The sequence below is a fragment of the Oryctolagus cuniculus genome, chromosome 1 (assembly GCF_051225735.1).
Source record: "Oryctolagus cuniculus isolate XC-2025 breed Fujian yellow rabbit chromosome 1, ASM5122573v1, whole genome shotgun sequence".
NCBI lineage: Eukaryota > Metazoa > Chordata > Mammalia > Lagomorpha > Leporidae > Oryctolagus > Oryctolagus cuniculus.
The window spans coordinates 97,752,901-97,771,556 of NC_142867.1; the positions used below are offsets into that span (position 1 = coordinate 97,752,901).

Below are 18,656 nucleotides of genomic sequence, written 5' to 3' on the forward strand. Positions count from 1 at the left end.
TACATAATCTAGCATTCCCCAATGCAAATTAGAAATTAGAAATGTCCCATTATAGCAAAAGATATTTATTTCATTAGAAAAATTTTGTTTGAATTTTATTTTCATATCAAATATGAGAAGTAGAACAGTGATTTACAAATAAAACTTCCTACAAATAAAATAATGAAATCCTATTTTAGTGTACATTATAGGCTTCTTCCAGATAAAAAGAAGCAAACAAAACAGAAATATATGTATACTGGAAATAATTTATATAATAAAAATCATTTTATTTATTTAAAGGAAGGATTAGATAATTCAGTCAGATTTAATCAGCTTGTATCCAACACATTGTTTGGAACTTGATGGACATTCATTAAATATTTGTTGTCCAAAAGAATAAATGAGGATCTAACATTAAGGTTACCAAAAGCAAGCTGTTTAATTTTTAGGTATATTGTACATTAGTTTTCATCAAATGTGAACTATAAAATTAAAACATTATTTCAAATTTTGACAAGTAGTTTTCCAAAATATAATTAAAGATTGATGTAAAATGTTTCCCCATGTGAAATAATCGTTTGTTCTGTTTTCCCTCAGGAAAAACAAAAAACAAAAAACCAGTAGGTTGTATGTTGATGTAAGGTTCATCACCAAGAGAATAGGTTGTTGTAATCTAAATGTTAATAATGCCCTACTCTGGATTTGTAATAAAAGGTCATATTTTAAACAGCCTGACCCAACTGACATCAAAGTAAATTACCAGGAGGCGGTTGTTGCTTTTTCATTTTTCATTTTGTACCTTCTTCAGATGACTGATTTTCTCCTTATACTTACCTCATTTGGCCTGATCGACCTCAAAAGAGGTAGAATAAGGAGGAAAATACTGAATTGAAGAATGCGTGCAGCTCCAAAGCCTTTGGTATGCATAAAGCCAAAACAGAAGAGACAAATGCTGCTGATTTTAGAGTAGAGGGAAAGTACACAGTGAACTCAGCACCAGCGGGCTGAGTGCCTAGCTTCTCTAATTTGGAATATGGAGTCTTGGTCGGAGGACACTAACTTCCCCAACAGTGATTCATCCAGTGAAGGAGGAAAAATGGAAACTTGCACCACACGTGCAAAGATTACTGTGAGAAGACAAAAACCTGTCAGTCACGGGTCTGTAACTGGAGTTGACATCTCCTTCCAGCAAATTTAAGTAAACTTTGGCTTTATCTAGGCAATGTGCAAGTACCTGTGGAGAAAAAGATATTTATCCACTATTCTTTCCTTTAAGGAGCTTATGATTCCATATAAGCAACAACCAGACTATTTAGATTCCCCATGACAGCTTCCAGAGCCACTCTACTTCCACGCATCAGAATCCTCATCTGACAGCCACTCCCAGCAGTAGGATGTTCTCATCAGGCAGGATTTGGCCCAAGAGGCTTCACACTGAAATGTAAAACAACAAAAATATGAGGATAAGAGTCCTACATTTCAATAAGTTTAAGAGTAAAGGCACAATTGATGCTGTATAAATTAATTTGCTTGAAAACTCACTTCTTTAATAACATTGACATTACTGCAATGTGTTTTTTAAAATAGTGAAGAAATTCATACTCATTCATGTAAGTAAAATACAGAAATGTGCTAGTTGACAATGACCCAATTTAAAAATACCAACTGTAATATCTAAAATGTATTTTCATCTTTGAGTAATGTAATATGGTTTAGTCTAAAGACAAATCATGCACAAATTTATGTCAATTTTTATGAGTTGTTTAATCTTAGTTCCTGTTGGAAATTGTGGCAATGGCTATAGCCATCAAACATCCAGAATTCAAAAAATAGTCTAAAAAATTATCAATATTTTCTATGTAGTTTGTTATTCTCTATGTATATTAAAATATGGACATTTATGGAGGCGTATGCTGTATTCATATAAGATCATATTGTAGGTGTGATTGCCAGATAATATATGATTCCATAATTTCCTGGTTTTTAACTTGACAGTGAAGAATACAGGCCATTCCTCACTTTAATATGTCTTACAGTTACAAATGACTTACTTCTCTTCACCAAAGTCATGAAAAACCATGTAAAAATAAAGGGAGTAATATGAAAAATGTGCATTCATAAGCAAAAAAAAAAAAAAAGTAGAAAAGAAAAAGTGTGATAAACAAAAACCACTAAGGGACGCTCAGCCTTGGAAGGGACTCTCCCAGGAAAGAATTCTTTGTCCAATGCTAGACACTCCATCATTGAACATTAAGTATGATTAATAATATTTTATTTTCTAAATGCCAGTTTCAACTTACTCTCTAAAACCAGGCCCCCGGTGTGGAGGGCAGAAGAGGAAAAGAAGCCAGAGAGAGTGACAGAGTATTACCTTAAGAAAAAGATTTAAAACAAAGGCAGTCTTCATTTAACTCCGTTTTCCTTCAACTGTTTTTTTCTAGAAGAAACTTCAGTCATCCTTGTCCTTTCAGCTCTTAAGTCCTCACCTCCCAGCCCACCCATTCAAGAAGCAGGATACAGGCTAATACAACTTACCTCCGCAGTTGTTAAAGTCTTTGTAAGCTAGCCTGGGAACTCACCAGCGTCAGTTCAGTAGCTTGCTCTGGGTTGATTGAAAATAATTTAAACATCACAATTTTTGGAGCATCTACTCAGTCAAATACTATTTGACTGGCAAATACTATTTGACAAAGATGAATGAGCTGTGGATTGCGCTATCAAGGGGTTCACCTTTCACCAACCAATCTCCAGGTGTGGTTTTGTAACAATCACTTCAAAAATTCAGGCTGGAGTAAGTGGTAAGGAAGGTAAAACCTATACAAACTGTGCTAATTACCATAATTAACCACTCATTCCACCCTCAATCTCAGCTTTTAATAGAAAGTGTTGAATCATGGCTCATTTAGGTTTTTAATACACAAAATATTTTAATAATCATGACAATGCCTATTACTTCTTATAGATCTATGAATCTAAGCCAAATTAAATTTTATAACATTGGTCCCAAATTTAAATTGCTTTCAGAAGTCATATAAGCAAAAATAAAAACATGTTAGATATTGTTTTCAAACGCCATCAGTGTGGAAAAATGGTATTAGTTTAACTGTTATCAAGGGAATTCAGTTAACCAGAAACCCCATTTCTTGAATCTTCTGTTATATTTTTCATTGCTTAGGCTGCAAAGTCAGACTATCAAAAATCTTAATTCCTCTTCTGACTAGCTGTTTAACCACATGGATTAAGCTCTCTGTGCCTTGATTTTGTTTGTAAAGTTAGAGTAAAGGTAGCAAATATGTAAAATGCTTTTAATGGTGCCTGGTAACTAGTAAGTTCTCCGTAAATGTTAGGTAATATTATCACTCTCATTATTAATACATTACCTAATTGTATAGCTAGATATATGCGATAAATCCCTTTGTAATTAAAAGACACAGGCTGTGATTCCCCAAATGCATTCTACATTTTCTGAAAGAAGTAAGGCAGAGGCAATATAATTAGAATAAATAACGGTGGTACTTAGAAAGATCCAGAGAAACACAAGTCTCTAGCAAAAAACTCACTGACCATAAAAGCAAAAATAGCTAAAGAACCTAGATGTTACTGCTTGCCATCCATCCTTCTAGCTTTGCAATTAACAGTGGGAATAAAAACAGGACAAATTCTTAGTGTTCTCAAAATACTGAGGCTAAAAGATAACTGACATCTTCCTTCATGAGATTCCTTATACAATATTCAATACTGGAGTAAATAACGATCAAAATTAAAGGAGGGACTTTGTAGTAGAGCCATTTGTCTATTCAGAAAAATCACAGTTACCCCTAATGTATCATTTACTTGTTGGTAAGAATTTGTAGAGTAATTATAATCACTTCACCTTTTACTCCGAGTATATTAATACGGTAGACTCCAGATAGATGAAATTGCTTCTGGTGATATTATCAGCATGGACTTTACTTTAAAATAATTATTTCTACATTGGTCTTATGAAGAACTTCGCTTGCATGAGGCACCCTTGGGCTGTCAAACCGGACTCACCTTGTCTTTCAATTAGGTCTTGGTTGACAGAGGTTAAGGAGTCAGTTAATTAGGGATACTATAGACATTCTTTTATATGATGAAGTGAAATCCCATTAACTGAATAAAAATGCATGCTAGAGATGAAATCAGTTCTGTCAGCTTCTGTTTAAGTCTATCAACCTGCAGCCACTTCCATGAATTTTGAAAGAGGGAAATAAAGAAGTTTGTGTAATTTGAATGACTCACACATTTATGTGGGGGAAAATTGAGAATGCTCAAGAAACCCAACCCAGGCCAATAGTTTTGGATTCACAGTAATTGCATACATTTTATTTAAAAATCCTCCCTAGCAGTATGTGCCTGTTACCTAAAGCGATGGAGCAGGCCCCAGTTTTATGTCTGATTCTAAACCTGGGCCTACAGTACAAGACATAGCACCTACTGTGGCCTCTGCTCTGTCACTTTGCCATGCGATTCTAATGTAGTTTTACTTGAATAACATAAAATAACATATATAATGTTATTTATGTTATTTTCCACGTGAAGAACTCCTGTAAACCTTGCCGTTTTGAAACTCAGTGAGGCAGGCGTCTTAGACAAGCTGAAAAACAAATGGTGGTACGATAAAGGTGAATGTGGACCCAAGGACTCTGGAAGCAAGGTCAGTCGCTGCAGTTCGGGGCCTCCTCTTGTGTTCACAAAGCAGTAAACGGGAGCGATTGTCAAAAATATTTGGAAATAATCATGAAAACTGAACGTTTTTCTATGCTCTCAGCCACTGCCTAATTAATTAGAAGTCAACATCATAAATTTCAATCACAGGGACTGCAACCTGCTCCCCAATATTAAGACTTTTAAATAGATTTAAATTAACTGCAAAAATATATAAAATAATAAAATTCCTTCTATTACCCTCAAACTTACGTACCACTAATTAAAGTAATTTTCTTGGTTAAGTTTTTGGTTTTTTTTTTTCGGTCAAAGACCATGAGATCTATTATTTCAAGAACTGAGGCATTCTTAAAACAAGAAATGGGAAATTGATTATAGTCATCCAGAAAAAGGACCTAAATATGACATAAATGCTTTTTCTGAAGTTCAGTTTTTTGTCACTCTCCTGCCAATCATTCCACTTTAGTTTGAAGAGGCCCTATTATATTTCTGTGCTGACAGATAAACGGAGTGAACTTTCTAGTTCTCTTCTCCCAACTGAAACTATTTTAATAACAGTGTTTATGAAAAATAATGTTATTTCTAAGATCTCCTATCCATGAATTGTTTTTAGAACAATGATGGAATCTGTAGGCCTAATTCTGTTGGACACAAAGGAAAGTAATGTAAGTTTTCTTTTCCCTAAAGAAAAAACAGTAACAAGTTTATCAGTGAATCTAAATACCTACATAGGTTAATAGCATATAGGAACAATACCTGAAAACCATATTTGATAGTACCTTTTTCTCCCTATATCTTCTTCTAGAAATAAAACAAATTATTGGTTATTCTGACATTAAACCAGTGACTGATTTAAATCTAAGTGCACAATTAGTTTAAAGACACAGGTTAACTGATCGCTTTTCAGGCTTTTCTCTGTATTTTAATCATTTCTGTCTAACTTTGAACCAGAGTGGAATGAGGCAAACTTGGCCAGGAAAAAAAAAAAGACAAATATAGTTGTATCAAAACCCGATACAAAGCCAAAGAAACATAAAAACTGATGAGTGTTTATTTAAAGATGAAGTCACCCTAAAACTTCTGGCCCCATCAACTATCATGACTGAGTGAACAGTGATTATACTGCATCTGTTGATTTAAACACTGTTGTGATCAAACTATGCAGCAGTCTGACTCACATTTTGCACAAAACTTCTCTAAGAAGATGATGGCCACCAAACCTGTATCAGGTCATCTATCAAAATGTTTTTTTGGTATAAAGTTATATAATGTTTATAATTTATGAAAAATTCTGAATTATTCTTGTAATTGCAGTATCTTCCATCCATAGTCGTGACTACTGCTGGAATTATTATGTTATTATGTGTACTAAAACTCTTGAGAGTAGTATGTCTAAAGTATTAACTGATTAAACATTTTTAAGTGGAAGTGGAATTATAGTTTTGAATCAAAGTAATTATAAATTTGTCCATACATAACATCTCAATTGACCATGGTAATATGTTTATTTTTAGAAGTTATCTAAAAAAGTAAAAATTACCTGATTGCTAAGCATGTAATATTCTTAAACAGTATATAATATGAAAAAGTGACATTTTTTATGAGATTTCCCATACAGGTGTAACTAAAAGAATAAATGATGTGTATCCTAGCACATTATTTGCTTATATTTGGTAAAGTAATGATAAACAAAATGTGAAACTAGTTTAAGATTCTTAATTCCTTAAGTAGGAAATGTGCAGCTCTAGCTATTCAAGAGAAATTGCCAATATTAAAAGTATGTTTTAAAGGAAGAAAAGTCAAAAGAGGTCCCCTTTCCTATGCAATTCAATTTAAATATGTCCTCCTCCAATTTAATAATAAGCCCACTACTGTCACCCTATGTAAATATTTAAATGCTTAAATATGGCTAAGAGTAGTGGTTTTTATTGCATTTTTAGCAATAATAAAATGTTACAAATTTTACTTAATGTAATTATATACAGTTTATTGGTAATCATCATAATTTCACTTCTGAGAGCTATAAGCTTTATGTTTAATCTATAAACCTACATCAGTGATTTATAAATAATTTCCGTTTAAATTAAGCATTTACTTGAATTGGCTGTTTGGATTTCATATGTTCTTTTACCTTTTGGATGTGACATTTCCACAGTTAACTGAAGTATCTTTATCCCCCCCAGGACAAGACGAGTGCCTTGAGCCTGAGCAACGTAGCAGGCGTCTTCTACATTCTGGTTGGCGGCTTGGGCTTGGCAATGCTGGTGGCTTTGATAGAGTTCTGTTACAAGTCCAGGGCAGAAGCGAAGAGAATGAAGGTGGCAAAGAGTGCACAGACTTTTAACCCAACTTCCTCGCAGAATACCCAGAATTTAGCAACCTATAGAGAAGGTTACAACGTATATGGAACCGAAAGTATTAAAATTTAGGGGTAGGACTTAGGGCCTACGGCAGTGAGTGGGGGATGCATCCTGTGAACGCAGTGTTGTGACCTGTCTGTCCAGTGGTGGTATTGCTTGCTTCATAATTAGAGCTTTATATTTTTGGAAACTTCAGTGCAAAGTGGTTCGATTTTCTTTGGCTGCAGATGTACTGTTTGAACCTTTATGTTACCAATAGATATCTGCATTGCAAGGGTCAGAAAGACAAAAACCAGAATTGATCTACTAAATGATTTCAGTATATTCTTCTTGAAATTTGGAAACAATTGGAAATTAGTTCTGGGCTTCCTTGTGTACAAACCAGGCAAATCTCTGTAATAGCTTAATGTTGGGGTACATGTTAATAAGCACAAAAAGCTAGACAACTTCCTAATTTTTATGGTCATATTGTTTTCTAAGACACAAGTATACGTAGGATCTCCAAGACACATAATATATGCTCAATGAATATTAACTGAATCTAATTTGCTTTACATTAATCATCCAAGTGTTTGTTCAGATGACAGTAGTCCTTGAGTCTAACCTTTAGGAACAGTGACCATGTGAATTTTGACTACAATTCACATTGATTAGATGAAATTCAACTTTTATGTTTGCAGTGTCACTCAAGTGAGTAGTCATTTTAGGCAGTACAGCAGTTTCTCCATCAAAGATATCAGCAATACAGTATACATATGCTATAGGGGGATGCAGTAAAAGATAAAAATCACACTGAGTTATGACTTTTTAATTTCAATTTATTTTAAATAAGTCTCATCAGACCCACTTACTCATATCCTCTCATGTCAAGAAAAATAATTAGCATTCAGTGAAATATAGTAGATGGAGATCATTTTTTAAAGAACTAAAATGTCCATTTCTTTGTTCTAATGATAGAAAAATAAGATCTAAATGGACTTGTTATTGCTCTTCCTAAAATCATGTCTTTAAAACCCATTTTCTAAAATTATATATAATAACCTACTGAACAGGCTGCTCATTGTGATCCAATGATAAATGAGTCTTTGAACCTCCAAGAAACATTCAGTACTTGATTTATCTGTGAGTCAAAAGCAAATTTAACTTTAATCAGATATACAATGGAGGTTATGCCAAGTAAACATGCTTGATTTTGTTGTTTATTTATATAAAAGTTATTGAAGTAATTGTTATGATCTTAAAACACAAAAGCCACCCTTTTTTTAAAAAATCAACATCTAACTGCTGTCACCCATAATCTACAAATGAATGATGGGAAAAACTGCACATAAGGAATCCCAAAATGATTCTTCCCCAATTTTTTGAAAAATAATTAAGAACTAAAATTTCAATTTACTCAGATCAATGCAATTTTTTAAATATATTTTTGAAAGGCAGAGTTACAAGAGGCAGAGAGAGAGAGAGAGATGTCTCCCATCCACTGGTTCACTCCCCAAATGGCTGCAATGACGTGTGCTTGGTTGATCCGAAGCCAGGGGCTAGCAGCTTCCTTTGGGTCTCCCACACAGGTGCAGGAGCCCAATCTTCTACTGCTTTCGCAGATCATAGCAGAGAGCTGGATGGGAAGTGGAGCAGTCGGGATTCTAACCGGCCCCTATATGGGATGCCAGCACTGTACGTGGCAGCTTTACGTGTTTTGCCACAGCATCAGCCCCAATACATTTTAAGCTTGACTCCTAATAGCAAAACAGCAAACTGGCTGATGATGTCAAGATATCTTAGCCATTAGGGCAATGCTTTCATCTTGGTATGTACAGAGTGGAAGAGTTTCCCAAGCTGAGAAAGTATTTGAGCATTATTTAGAGCCAGTTATTTGAACTGCCTTCTGAGATGATTTGTACAAAATACTCATAAAATATTTTGTTTTCAGTGATTTATTAAAACTGACTTTTGTTTGGCATAACAAAAGTATTCCAACCATCAGGAAAATCCAAGGAAAGCAGAGAAAAGAAGGAATATTTTATTTTATTGTTTTAAAGATTTATTTTTATTTATTTGAAAGACAGAGTTACAGAGAGAGGTAGAAACACAGAGAGAGGTCCTCCATCTGCTGGTTCACTCCCCAGATGGCTGAAATGGCAGGAGCTGTGCCAATCCGGAGCCAGGAGCCAGGAGCTTCTTCTGGGTCTCCCATGCAGGTGCAGGGGCCCAAGGACTTGAGTTATCTTCCACTGCAATCCCAGGCCATAGCAGAGAACTGGGTCAGAAGAGGAGCAGCTGGGACTAGAACTGGCATCCCTATTGAATGCCACTGCTTCATGCCAGGGCCCTAACCCACTGCGCCACAGCATTAGCCCCAAGGAATATTTTAAAAATTTAGAAAAACTCATAAATAATAGTTCATTACAAAGTTTAGGGGGATTGTTTAAAAGAAATATAAATTCTTAGGTTGTGTATATACAAATTATATGTAGTATTGCTTTCTGAATCAGAACTTAGTATTGAATTTCATCACATTGCTTTTAGAATATATTTGAGGTTTTAAGACAGTAAGTTTTTTTTAAAAAAAAGAATGTGTTCATGTGCATTTGACTTTTTAAAAGATAGTGGCATTCAGTGTAAAGGAATGGTTTGCACCAGTAGAGACGACTTGAGTGTAAGTAGCTTTTGTTTTACTCTAAAATTAAGTGCCTTCTTCCTTTCAAAAACTCTGTTGGCCATAATTTTACCAATAGATTGATTGGTAATTTGGATAATATTTTCCCATAATCCCCCCAAAAACCTGATACCTTCTACAATGGAAGAAGATCTACTTAAAAGTGATCATTTTTCAAAGCAACATATGCAGTTGAGGTTAACAGCCATTAGCCAGAGTAGTTCAACCAAACCCAGACTTTACATAAACTTGTAAGACAGCTTTCCAGTTTGACAGGCTCAATAGGTTCACAAAAGATAAATGGAAATAACAGTTTATGGAAGAAGCAGGATATGTAAATACAGGATATAAGAATGCTCAAATAAATTTAAAGAGAAATAGGGAACTGTCAAAGATGTGTTCACTAATACAATCAGTTACATTAGTTTATAAAAGAGGAGAGATGGTTGAGAGTACATGAACTTTTTCAAGCAATGGAAGTTTTCCTTTCCTCACAAGGCAGTCAAGAGAAGAAATAAAAATAAATTTTATAGTGCAGCCTCTGAAGATGCTTTTTTTTTTTAAAAAAAATCACTATGCCTTTAATCTTACTATAGTATTCAAAAGGGAATACAAAACTAAGTAGACAAGAAATAATTATCTATTTTACTTAATAGTAAATACTAAAAGGGAATTTGTAGACACATATCCACACTTTAGTCTTGGCTTCATTAAATTTAGTGATGGATATATGGCTATGAGTTCTCCAGAGCCATCTTCCCTAAGACCTCTATTAGACAAGCCCTGGTCGTCCTGGGACCCCAGAATTTCTTAAGTCTCAGGATGGACTAATGGAGTGACTTGGATTAGACTCATGAGTATTCAGTTTTTCTTGGTTTCCTCAACATTTGACTTAATCTAACTAATCTAAACTGTCCCCAAATTGCTTTCTCACGAAGCTCATGAAAAATGCAAATGCTGTAACTAAAATATTCCAAATAGCTAAGTACTCACTGAAGGATTCTGACACACAGAAGTCCCTCTGAAACATTTAACATTGGAAAATAAAATCATACTAGAAGGTTGTCAGCAAATCTGACACCAAATCTTGGCCTATGATTGTTGAAACACTTCAGAGTTCGATTTTCTTGATACAGACAGTGCTGCTGTGCTGATGTGCCATTTTATACAACATACCCAAAAGCATGTTCATTCAAATTTTGAGTGGAAAATACTCATCTCTAATAAGATAACCTCCTATAATGATAACCCAGGAGGTTATCATTATTCAGAGAACAAGAATCTTGTACCCATGTTCATTTCCTAGTTCCCTGGTAAGATCCTGCAATATGTGAGATCCTTAACTGAGGGATCCTTTCGGATCTCCTACTTGAATTGTTTCATTTCTACTTTCTCAATGGTATACTGAAATTCAGTTTCTGTTCAGTTTAAAACAGTGTCCCATATATTCATTCAGAATTTTCAAGGTACAATTTGCAAACTGTAAAATTCACCCCTTTACCGTACAGTTCTGCAAGTTTTGAAATGTTTCATTTGGAATTCTATCCTATCAATTTCATATACAAGGTAGAAAAAGGGTATTTTTGCATACATGAACATTCATCCACTCCACCATTATTTACTATTTTGTGCCAAGTAAAAGCCAAAAATATTTTTATTTCTATGGACTAATAGAAAATAACAGAAGTGTTACTTTTCCCTAAAGTTCTCATTGTATTTCCTTTATTTCTAAATATAAAAGCTATTAATGTTTCTATGTGAACTGTATAATGACAATGGAGATAAGTATTAATTTTTGAGACTGTTCACTAAAACAGAACTCTGAGATTGACTTTGGTTTTTATCATAGATATGTCATTACTAGCAATTTGACTTCAACTTTCTGAAATTATCAATATAACTGATCTCTCAACCTCTTTAGCATTTTTTTACTCTAGCATTTTAACCTATTTTTATTTCATTATTTAAGGTATAATTATTTTAATACTTATGTTCCAGGGCAGAGTAATCCAGGGATGGAATTTCCTAAAAATTTAAATGAACTTAAATCACATCAGGGAGTTAAGATACATTCTGAGTTGTGACAGAGTTATAATCTAATCATAGCAAACTTGGAAAATAACCCCTTTGCTTTGTTTTCCTCTTAACATTAGAATTCAGCTCCTAGAAAGAACTTAAAAGTAGTGAATGAATGAGAATTAGACTTACCAATAAGACTGCCTGTTTCTCCTCTCTGTATCTGCTACCTAATATCTAAGAGAACAGGAATTTGATGAGGATTTCAGAAACCTGACCCCATAACCTCAATATGGAAAATTCCCCAGTGATAACAATTCAATAGTTATATTGCAACATGTCTCCTTCCAGTGCATCCTGTTTAAGCACAATTCTTAAAATATGAGCTTTAGCTTCCAGTACAGGCAGAGAGCAAACTATGTGTCACTAATTGTGCTGTTCTGGGTCATGTCTATGACTGGTATGAATGAATGAAAGTGTCTGTGACAGGTCTGTGTTATGAAAACAGGAAGATGCCCTAAGTACTTTTATATGTAGTTAGGCAATTTATTCCAATTTTAGTAGTCTAATCTTTGCACTGTAAAGAAGACATTCTAATAAGAAAATACAATTTTAGAATGTTGTCAAACAAAAAGAAGCCTTTAAAAAAGAGATTTGTTTATTTATTTATTTATTTAAAAGGAAGAGTGACAGAAAGAGAGAGGGAGAGAGAATCATCCATCCACTGCTTCACTACCCAAATGGTTGCAACAGCCAGGGCTGAGCCAGGCTGTAGCTGGGAGCCAGGAACTCCATCCTAGTCTCTTCCTATGTGGGTAGTAAGGGGTCAAATCACTTGGTCCGTCTTCCACTGCCTTCCCAGGCCTTTAGCTGGGAGCAGCCCTGACTCCAAACAGCAGGCTGATGTAAAATACCAGCGACATAGAGGCGGCTTAGCTGACTACACCATAACAACGGTGTCATAGCGAAGCTTTTAAGCTTGACAAAAAGTACTAGGATATAGAGTGCAGAGAGTTGAAAGCTGTTTCCTGCCCAGATTTGCTAAAGAAAACCTAGTTTTATGATTTTAGGGTTAGTTCTTAACCGGCAGCACCACAAACTCTAGACTGATTCACTCTTCAGGTAGCTGAGCTTACACAGTTTTCATATGATCAAAATAATCTGGAAAAAATGCAGATGTCTAAATATTGATATTTTGGTGTTTGTCCTGTCAGATCTAGCTCAAGAAACAGAAATATTGTAACACTCCGCCTTCTTTCTGTTTCCTTTCCATGCCACCCAGTTGACCTTTTCTGAAGCCATAAGAAACAAAGCCAGATTATCCATCACTGGAAGTGTGGGAGAAAACGGCCGCGTCTTGACGCCCGACTGCCCCAAGGCTGTACATGCGGGAACTGCAATTAGACAAAGTTCAGGATTGGCTGTCATTGCATCGGACCTACCATAAAAACCAAAAAAATAATTGAGTGCCTTAATTAAACTGTGTTGGTGACTGATGGAAACACAGCCCCGAGGGACACGCCAAGCGCAAGTCTTGGCTCCCCTGATCCTTTGGCTGAGAGCGGGAAGTACGCCCTAACGCGCTGGACATCAGCAGCAGCAATGTGTGCATGAGCTCAGCTCGAAATCCCAAACTCAGATTTTATATCAGGAAAACTCACAACCTAGGTTTCTTCGGGGAGGGGGGGAGTTGGGATGGGTGTCATTAACAGCAACAAATTTCACTGGAGTGGACTTAAAAACTAATCAGACTTGAGAGTTAGCTCATTAAACTGTGAAGTTTTGCTCCGAAAGGCCTTGGTCTTCACTGAGAGGGATAAAATAGTTATAGAAGTCAATGAACACGCTAACCTGTGTTTCCAGAACACCCATATAACCAATGGAAGAATTTCCAGCTGAGAAAACAAGTCACTAAACTGTGATAAGAAAATAATAAACAAACATGTAAATCCTGTGAAAAAAAATTTAAAGGAAGTATTTACACTTTGGAGAAAACAAATACTGAAACATGCTTGCTTTTTAACTGACGTAAATTCAGTAGAGGACAACACGATTTTTTTCTAACCATCTTAGGGAACAATACATTGCAATAATTGATATAAATGCCATCACTGTAATAATCTTTAGATACTTTTTTTTTTATAAACGTTGTTGGTCATCTTCTTGTTTGCTGTGACCTTAACTCTGTCACAGGAGTGGGTTCACATACTGCATTTGTCTCACTACCAAGAACAAAAACAAAATGAAGAAAATGTTGATGTTAAATCATCGGTCTGCAATGTAGAATCAAAAGAGACTACGGGTCACTCATGCTATTGATATTATTTATAATCTTGTTCTGTGTATAACATTGTGGTTTTTGTACCCACCAAAAAGAATAAAACAACAAATGTTCTTACAATATCTACAGAGCTTAAAGATTTTCTTTCTTATAAAAGTTATTTGAGAAATTACAAGAATATATGAGGGATTGTAGAAGTCAAGTGGTGGACCATATTGGAAAATGTAGCTAGCCCTTATTATTTTTGCCTACTAAGCTACCCATCTTTTACAGATCTTTGACTCATTAGCAGATTAATTTGTCAAAGATGGAGTTTTTGAGTCGGGAAATGAATCATTGTCCTAACAGCAACATAGTCTGTAATTGTGTGTTGAAATTTACTTGACTGTATTTTGCTGCATAAAATTACATGTTTCTTGGGCTTCTCCCCTCATTCCTATTGTTCCATTTAAATCTTTTGATGGCACTAATAATAGTTTGGGGTAGATATTAAACAAAGAATTAGTTCTTGTTTTCAAATAGAAATTGTGAAGAAAATTATATCTATGTTTATTTATGAAAATTTTCTTATGTGTGAGTTAAATTAACATGGTTCAAAAGAAGGTTTGGTTCACTTGAAATAATAAGTATAGTCATACACTGCATAACAATGCTTTGGTTGAAAATGGACCATATATACAATGGTGGTCTCATAAGATTATATCACCTGATGACATTGTAGCCATCATAATTTGTATAAGTAAGATATTTGCACGATGATGAAATCGCCTAATGTCCCATTTCTCAGAACATATCCCCATTGTTAAGCAATGCATGACTGTACTCTAATTTGGATAAAAATCATGTACTTAGGGATCTTGGCAGAAAGCACAAGTTAGGATGATTTCAAAACTCTGAGCTTGAAGGATGAGTTGAGTTTTAGTTGAGTTGAGTTCTATTAGGCAGAGTAGGTTTTAAGAGCTTTATGGGTGAATAGTAGCCCAAAGCTGTGTACGTCAATAGCTCATTTAAGGAACATATGCAACTGGATGGGCAGGTGAGAGCATAGAGTATAACATCGTGGAAGATAAACTTGAAAAAGGTGAAAGATTAATCCCCTTCCTTCAATTCTGGAGATCCCCATTTCCCATTCAATCGCTGTGCTATATTAAGAGCAATCTTAAAAAGTGTAAGTCTAATCACACAAACACACACACTCTTCCCTCAGGAAAAATTCTAAGCTCGTGAGCAGAGCAAATGAGTTCCTCATGATCTGGCCCTTACTGTCTCTTCTGGGACTTCTCATGCATCCTCAACTTCTCCCACCAGCAAAGAACTTCTAAGGCAGCACACAGAGCACTGCGTGTACTATTTCCTCAGTCTATAACTCTTTCCTGCCTCCTCCTACCCAGCTAACTTGTACTCATCCTTCAGTATGCAATTCAAATTTTACTTGCCCTGGAAAGATTTCCATGACTATTCACAAGCCCCTGCCCATGAAACTGAGTTAGGTGCCATTCTTAATGTTTCTTTACCATCACGGCACTTACCATACTGCATTGTAATTGCCTGTGTACTTGTCTGTAAAACTACTAGACTGTAAGCTCCATGAGGGCAGGGACTGTGTCTATCTTGTTCACAGTTGTATCCCCAGCACCCAGCACAGTGCCTGGCATATTGTAGGTGCTTAATAAATATTTGTTGAATGAATGAATTGAATTGAATTAATTTAATTTGAAAGCAGAAAGACAACATTTTTCCTCATTGACAATTCCTAGAGTATGTGCTAAATATATAATGCATCTGAATGAAGACTGAAGGTTGATGATGTCATGGTGTAGTTTATGACAGTAGAAGGAGTGGCTAAAAAGAAACCAAAAAGGATGATCTGGTAAGTTTTCTGATCAGATAGAAGTGTACTTAGCTGTGGAATACTTTGACCAGAAAAATTGCTTTATGAAAACTAAATAATCTCATACAGGATTTTTTTTTTGCCCAGGTATAACCTTCAGAAGTCGCATGGCAAAGTTACAATATAAAGTGGGGTGGAGGGTATATATCTTATCCTAAAAATAATTTTGCCATAAACAAAATTATAAATATGACATAGGTACAATACAAAGGGATACCTCTCTGGATTCCAGTCTTAGTGAATGCTATAAAACTTGCAAACATGATTTTTTTAAAGATTTATTTCTTTTATTTGAGAGGTAGAATTACAAAGAGAGGGAGAGACAGAGAGAAAGGTCTTCCATTCGCTGGTTTACTCCTCCAAAAGGTCACAACAGCTGGAGCTAGACTGATCCAAAGCCAGGAGCCAGGAGCTTCTTCTGGGTCTCCCACATGGGTGCAGGGGCCCAAGCTCTTGGGCCATCTTTCACTGCTTTCCCAGGCCATAGCAGAGAGATGGATCGGAAGAGGAGCAGTTGGGACAGGAACAGCACCCATATGGGATGCCAGTGCCACAGGCAGATGTGCAGCCTACGACGCCACAGTGCTGGCCCCAGGAAACATTATTTTTAAAACATACTTAAGTTAAAAAGCACTTAAATAAAAACATTTGGTTTCACCAAGTTGAAGAGCTGAGTTACCAAACAACCAAGATTAACACTTAATGATCCTACACATATCAGGCGAAGATAAATTTGAAGCTGTATCGGCAGGTTAAAGGTATACAATTAGTCCATTAGAAAAGTCTAACAAATCTTCAGGAGAACCACTTAGCTACATTCAGTTTAGTAACCACCCTCTGAAAATGCCAATAATTCCACCATTACTGCACTTGTTTCAGACTGCCTCATGCTTCTCTATGTGCTTCTTGGACTCCTCACTCACAACTATGAAGTCATTCCATCACCTGAAGCACAGCACACAGTTGTGGTTATCCATAAACACCGCTTTATATAGTAAGTCACTATCAGTGAAAACAATATTCAAAGAATTTTCCCAGTAGACAAAATATCCCCATTTGCAACATCAATGAAGTGCTAATAGGAATAAGAAGTAAACAATAAGTGACATCCAGGAGAGTCTGTGAAAAGACAAATTGAAAATGCACAGATTTATCTGTGTTTAACTTTATTATTAACATGATATTTTCTGAAAAGTATGTCCTTTCAGACACATTCACAAGGAGTCTTTAGTTTCAGTCTAGCAGGCCAAGGCTCTTAGCACTTGGACAACCAAATACAAATGTAATATGTAATTGGTGGTGAATTCACATATTTTCTGAGCAGCTAGTTCTTTAAAAGAAATTTAAATAAATTATGATGAACAAGAGATCCAGAAACAGTATCCCACATAACAACAAAGATGTAAAATACATTCTGTGAAATAATAAAAACCTGCTTTTTTACTTCTCTTTGATTTTATTTATTTATTTTTTTGTGACGGGAGTGGGGTGGAGAGTGGGCAGAGGAATGAAGAAAAATAACAGATGGAGAAAGGAGATATTAAGACAGCAGGAGACTAGTAGGAAGTCTAATAGGTTCCTATTGTATGGCCAAAAGAACTTAGAAGAACAGCAGTATTTGATATATGATTTTTACACTAGTAGATTTATAATTTTTAATACACAATTTAAAAATTATTTGAAGGGAAGAGGAGAAGAGAGAGGAAGAGACAGAGACAGGGAATCTTCCCTCCACTCATTTACTCCCCAAATGGCCAGAAGAGCTAGATCTGGACCAGGCCAAAGCCAAGAAGGAGGAACTCCATCCTGGTCTCCCATATGGGTAGTGGAGGGCACATACGTGGGGGCATCTTCTGCTGCCTTCTCAGGTACATTAGCAGGAAGCTGGATGGGAATTATAGTAGCCAGGACTTGATTTCAGTATGGGACACTGGCATCACTAGTGTAGGCTTACTGCTATGTTACAACACTAGCCCATAGATGTTTAACATTTGGTGTATTCCTCCCATGACCTGTGCACCTGCAGTTTAAGATTTTTACTTCATACATACTGGCATCGTGGTTGACCTGAAGGAGGGAATCAATGAGAAAATCCTAAATCTCATGTTTGAGTGGATATTAAGAAGTTAGGGATTATTGTCTATATAGAAACATCTGCCAGCTCCTTGGAGTTAATTTCCCAGCATAAATTTCAAAATTTTTTTTCAACAAGAAAGGGATTTGGAACAATTTAGCCTATAGCTGGCCCAATCTAGAGAACTATAAAATCTTTTGTCCACCTAAAATGGTTGGTGCTGCCTCAAACTTCTAAAAAAAGGACTTAGTTAATCTGATCTGAGATTTTTTTTTTAAGATTGATTTTTTTTATTTGAAAGACAGAGTTACAGAGAGAGGTAGAGACAGAGAGAAAGAAAAGTCTTCCATCCACTGGTTCCCTCCCTAGATGGCCAGAATGGCCAGAGCTGAACCGATCTGAAGCCAGGAGCCAGGAGCTTCTTCCAGGTCTCCCACACAGGTGCAGGGGCCCAACGACTTGGCCATTTCCACTGCTATCCCAGGCCATAGCAGAGAGCTGGATCAGAAGAGGAGCAGACAGGACCAGAACCTGCGCCTATATGGGATGCCGGTGCCTCAGGCCAGGGCTTTAACCCACTGTGCCACAGCACCAGTCCCCCTGAGATTTTTTTCAAAATCGTACTTCCCACTCTGTTTCAAAGCAAAAAGTCTGCCAGCATTATCAAGCTCCCAAGATAATTATCAGAATATGTGGCTACAGAATCA

General features: G+C 35.9%; 1 protein-coding gene across 7 annotated transcripts in view; it reads left to right on the top strand.

Moving 5' to 3' along the window:
• The window catches only part of GRIA4 (glutamate ionotropic receptor AMPA type subunit 4), a 390,923-nt gene extending 375,233 nt beyond the window's left edge, over positions 1-15,690 (top strand). The window contains exons 15-17 of one of the 7 annotated variants that reach the window (XM_051819991.3): positions 4,546-4,660; positions 6,855-6,989; positions 12,986-15,689. In XM_051819991.3, the coding sequence (XP_051675951.1) occupies positions 4,546-4,660; positions 6,855-6,989; positions 12,986-13,150 (415 nt within the window). In that variant the 3' untranslated portion in view covers positions 13,151-15,689. Of the gene's footprint in view, positions 1-4,545; positions 4,661-6,854; positions 7,103-12,985 lie in introns of those variants that run through there. The other 6 variants (XM_089312341.1, XM_008262007.5, XR_016219762.1 and 3 more) reach the window with 6 other exon arrangements.
• Positions 15,691-18,656: the final 2,966 nt, after the last annotated feature.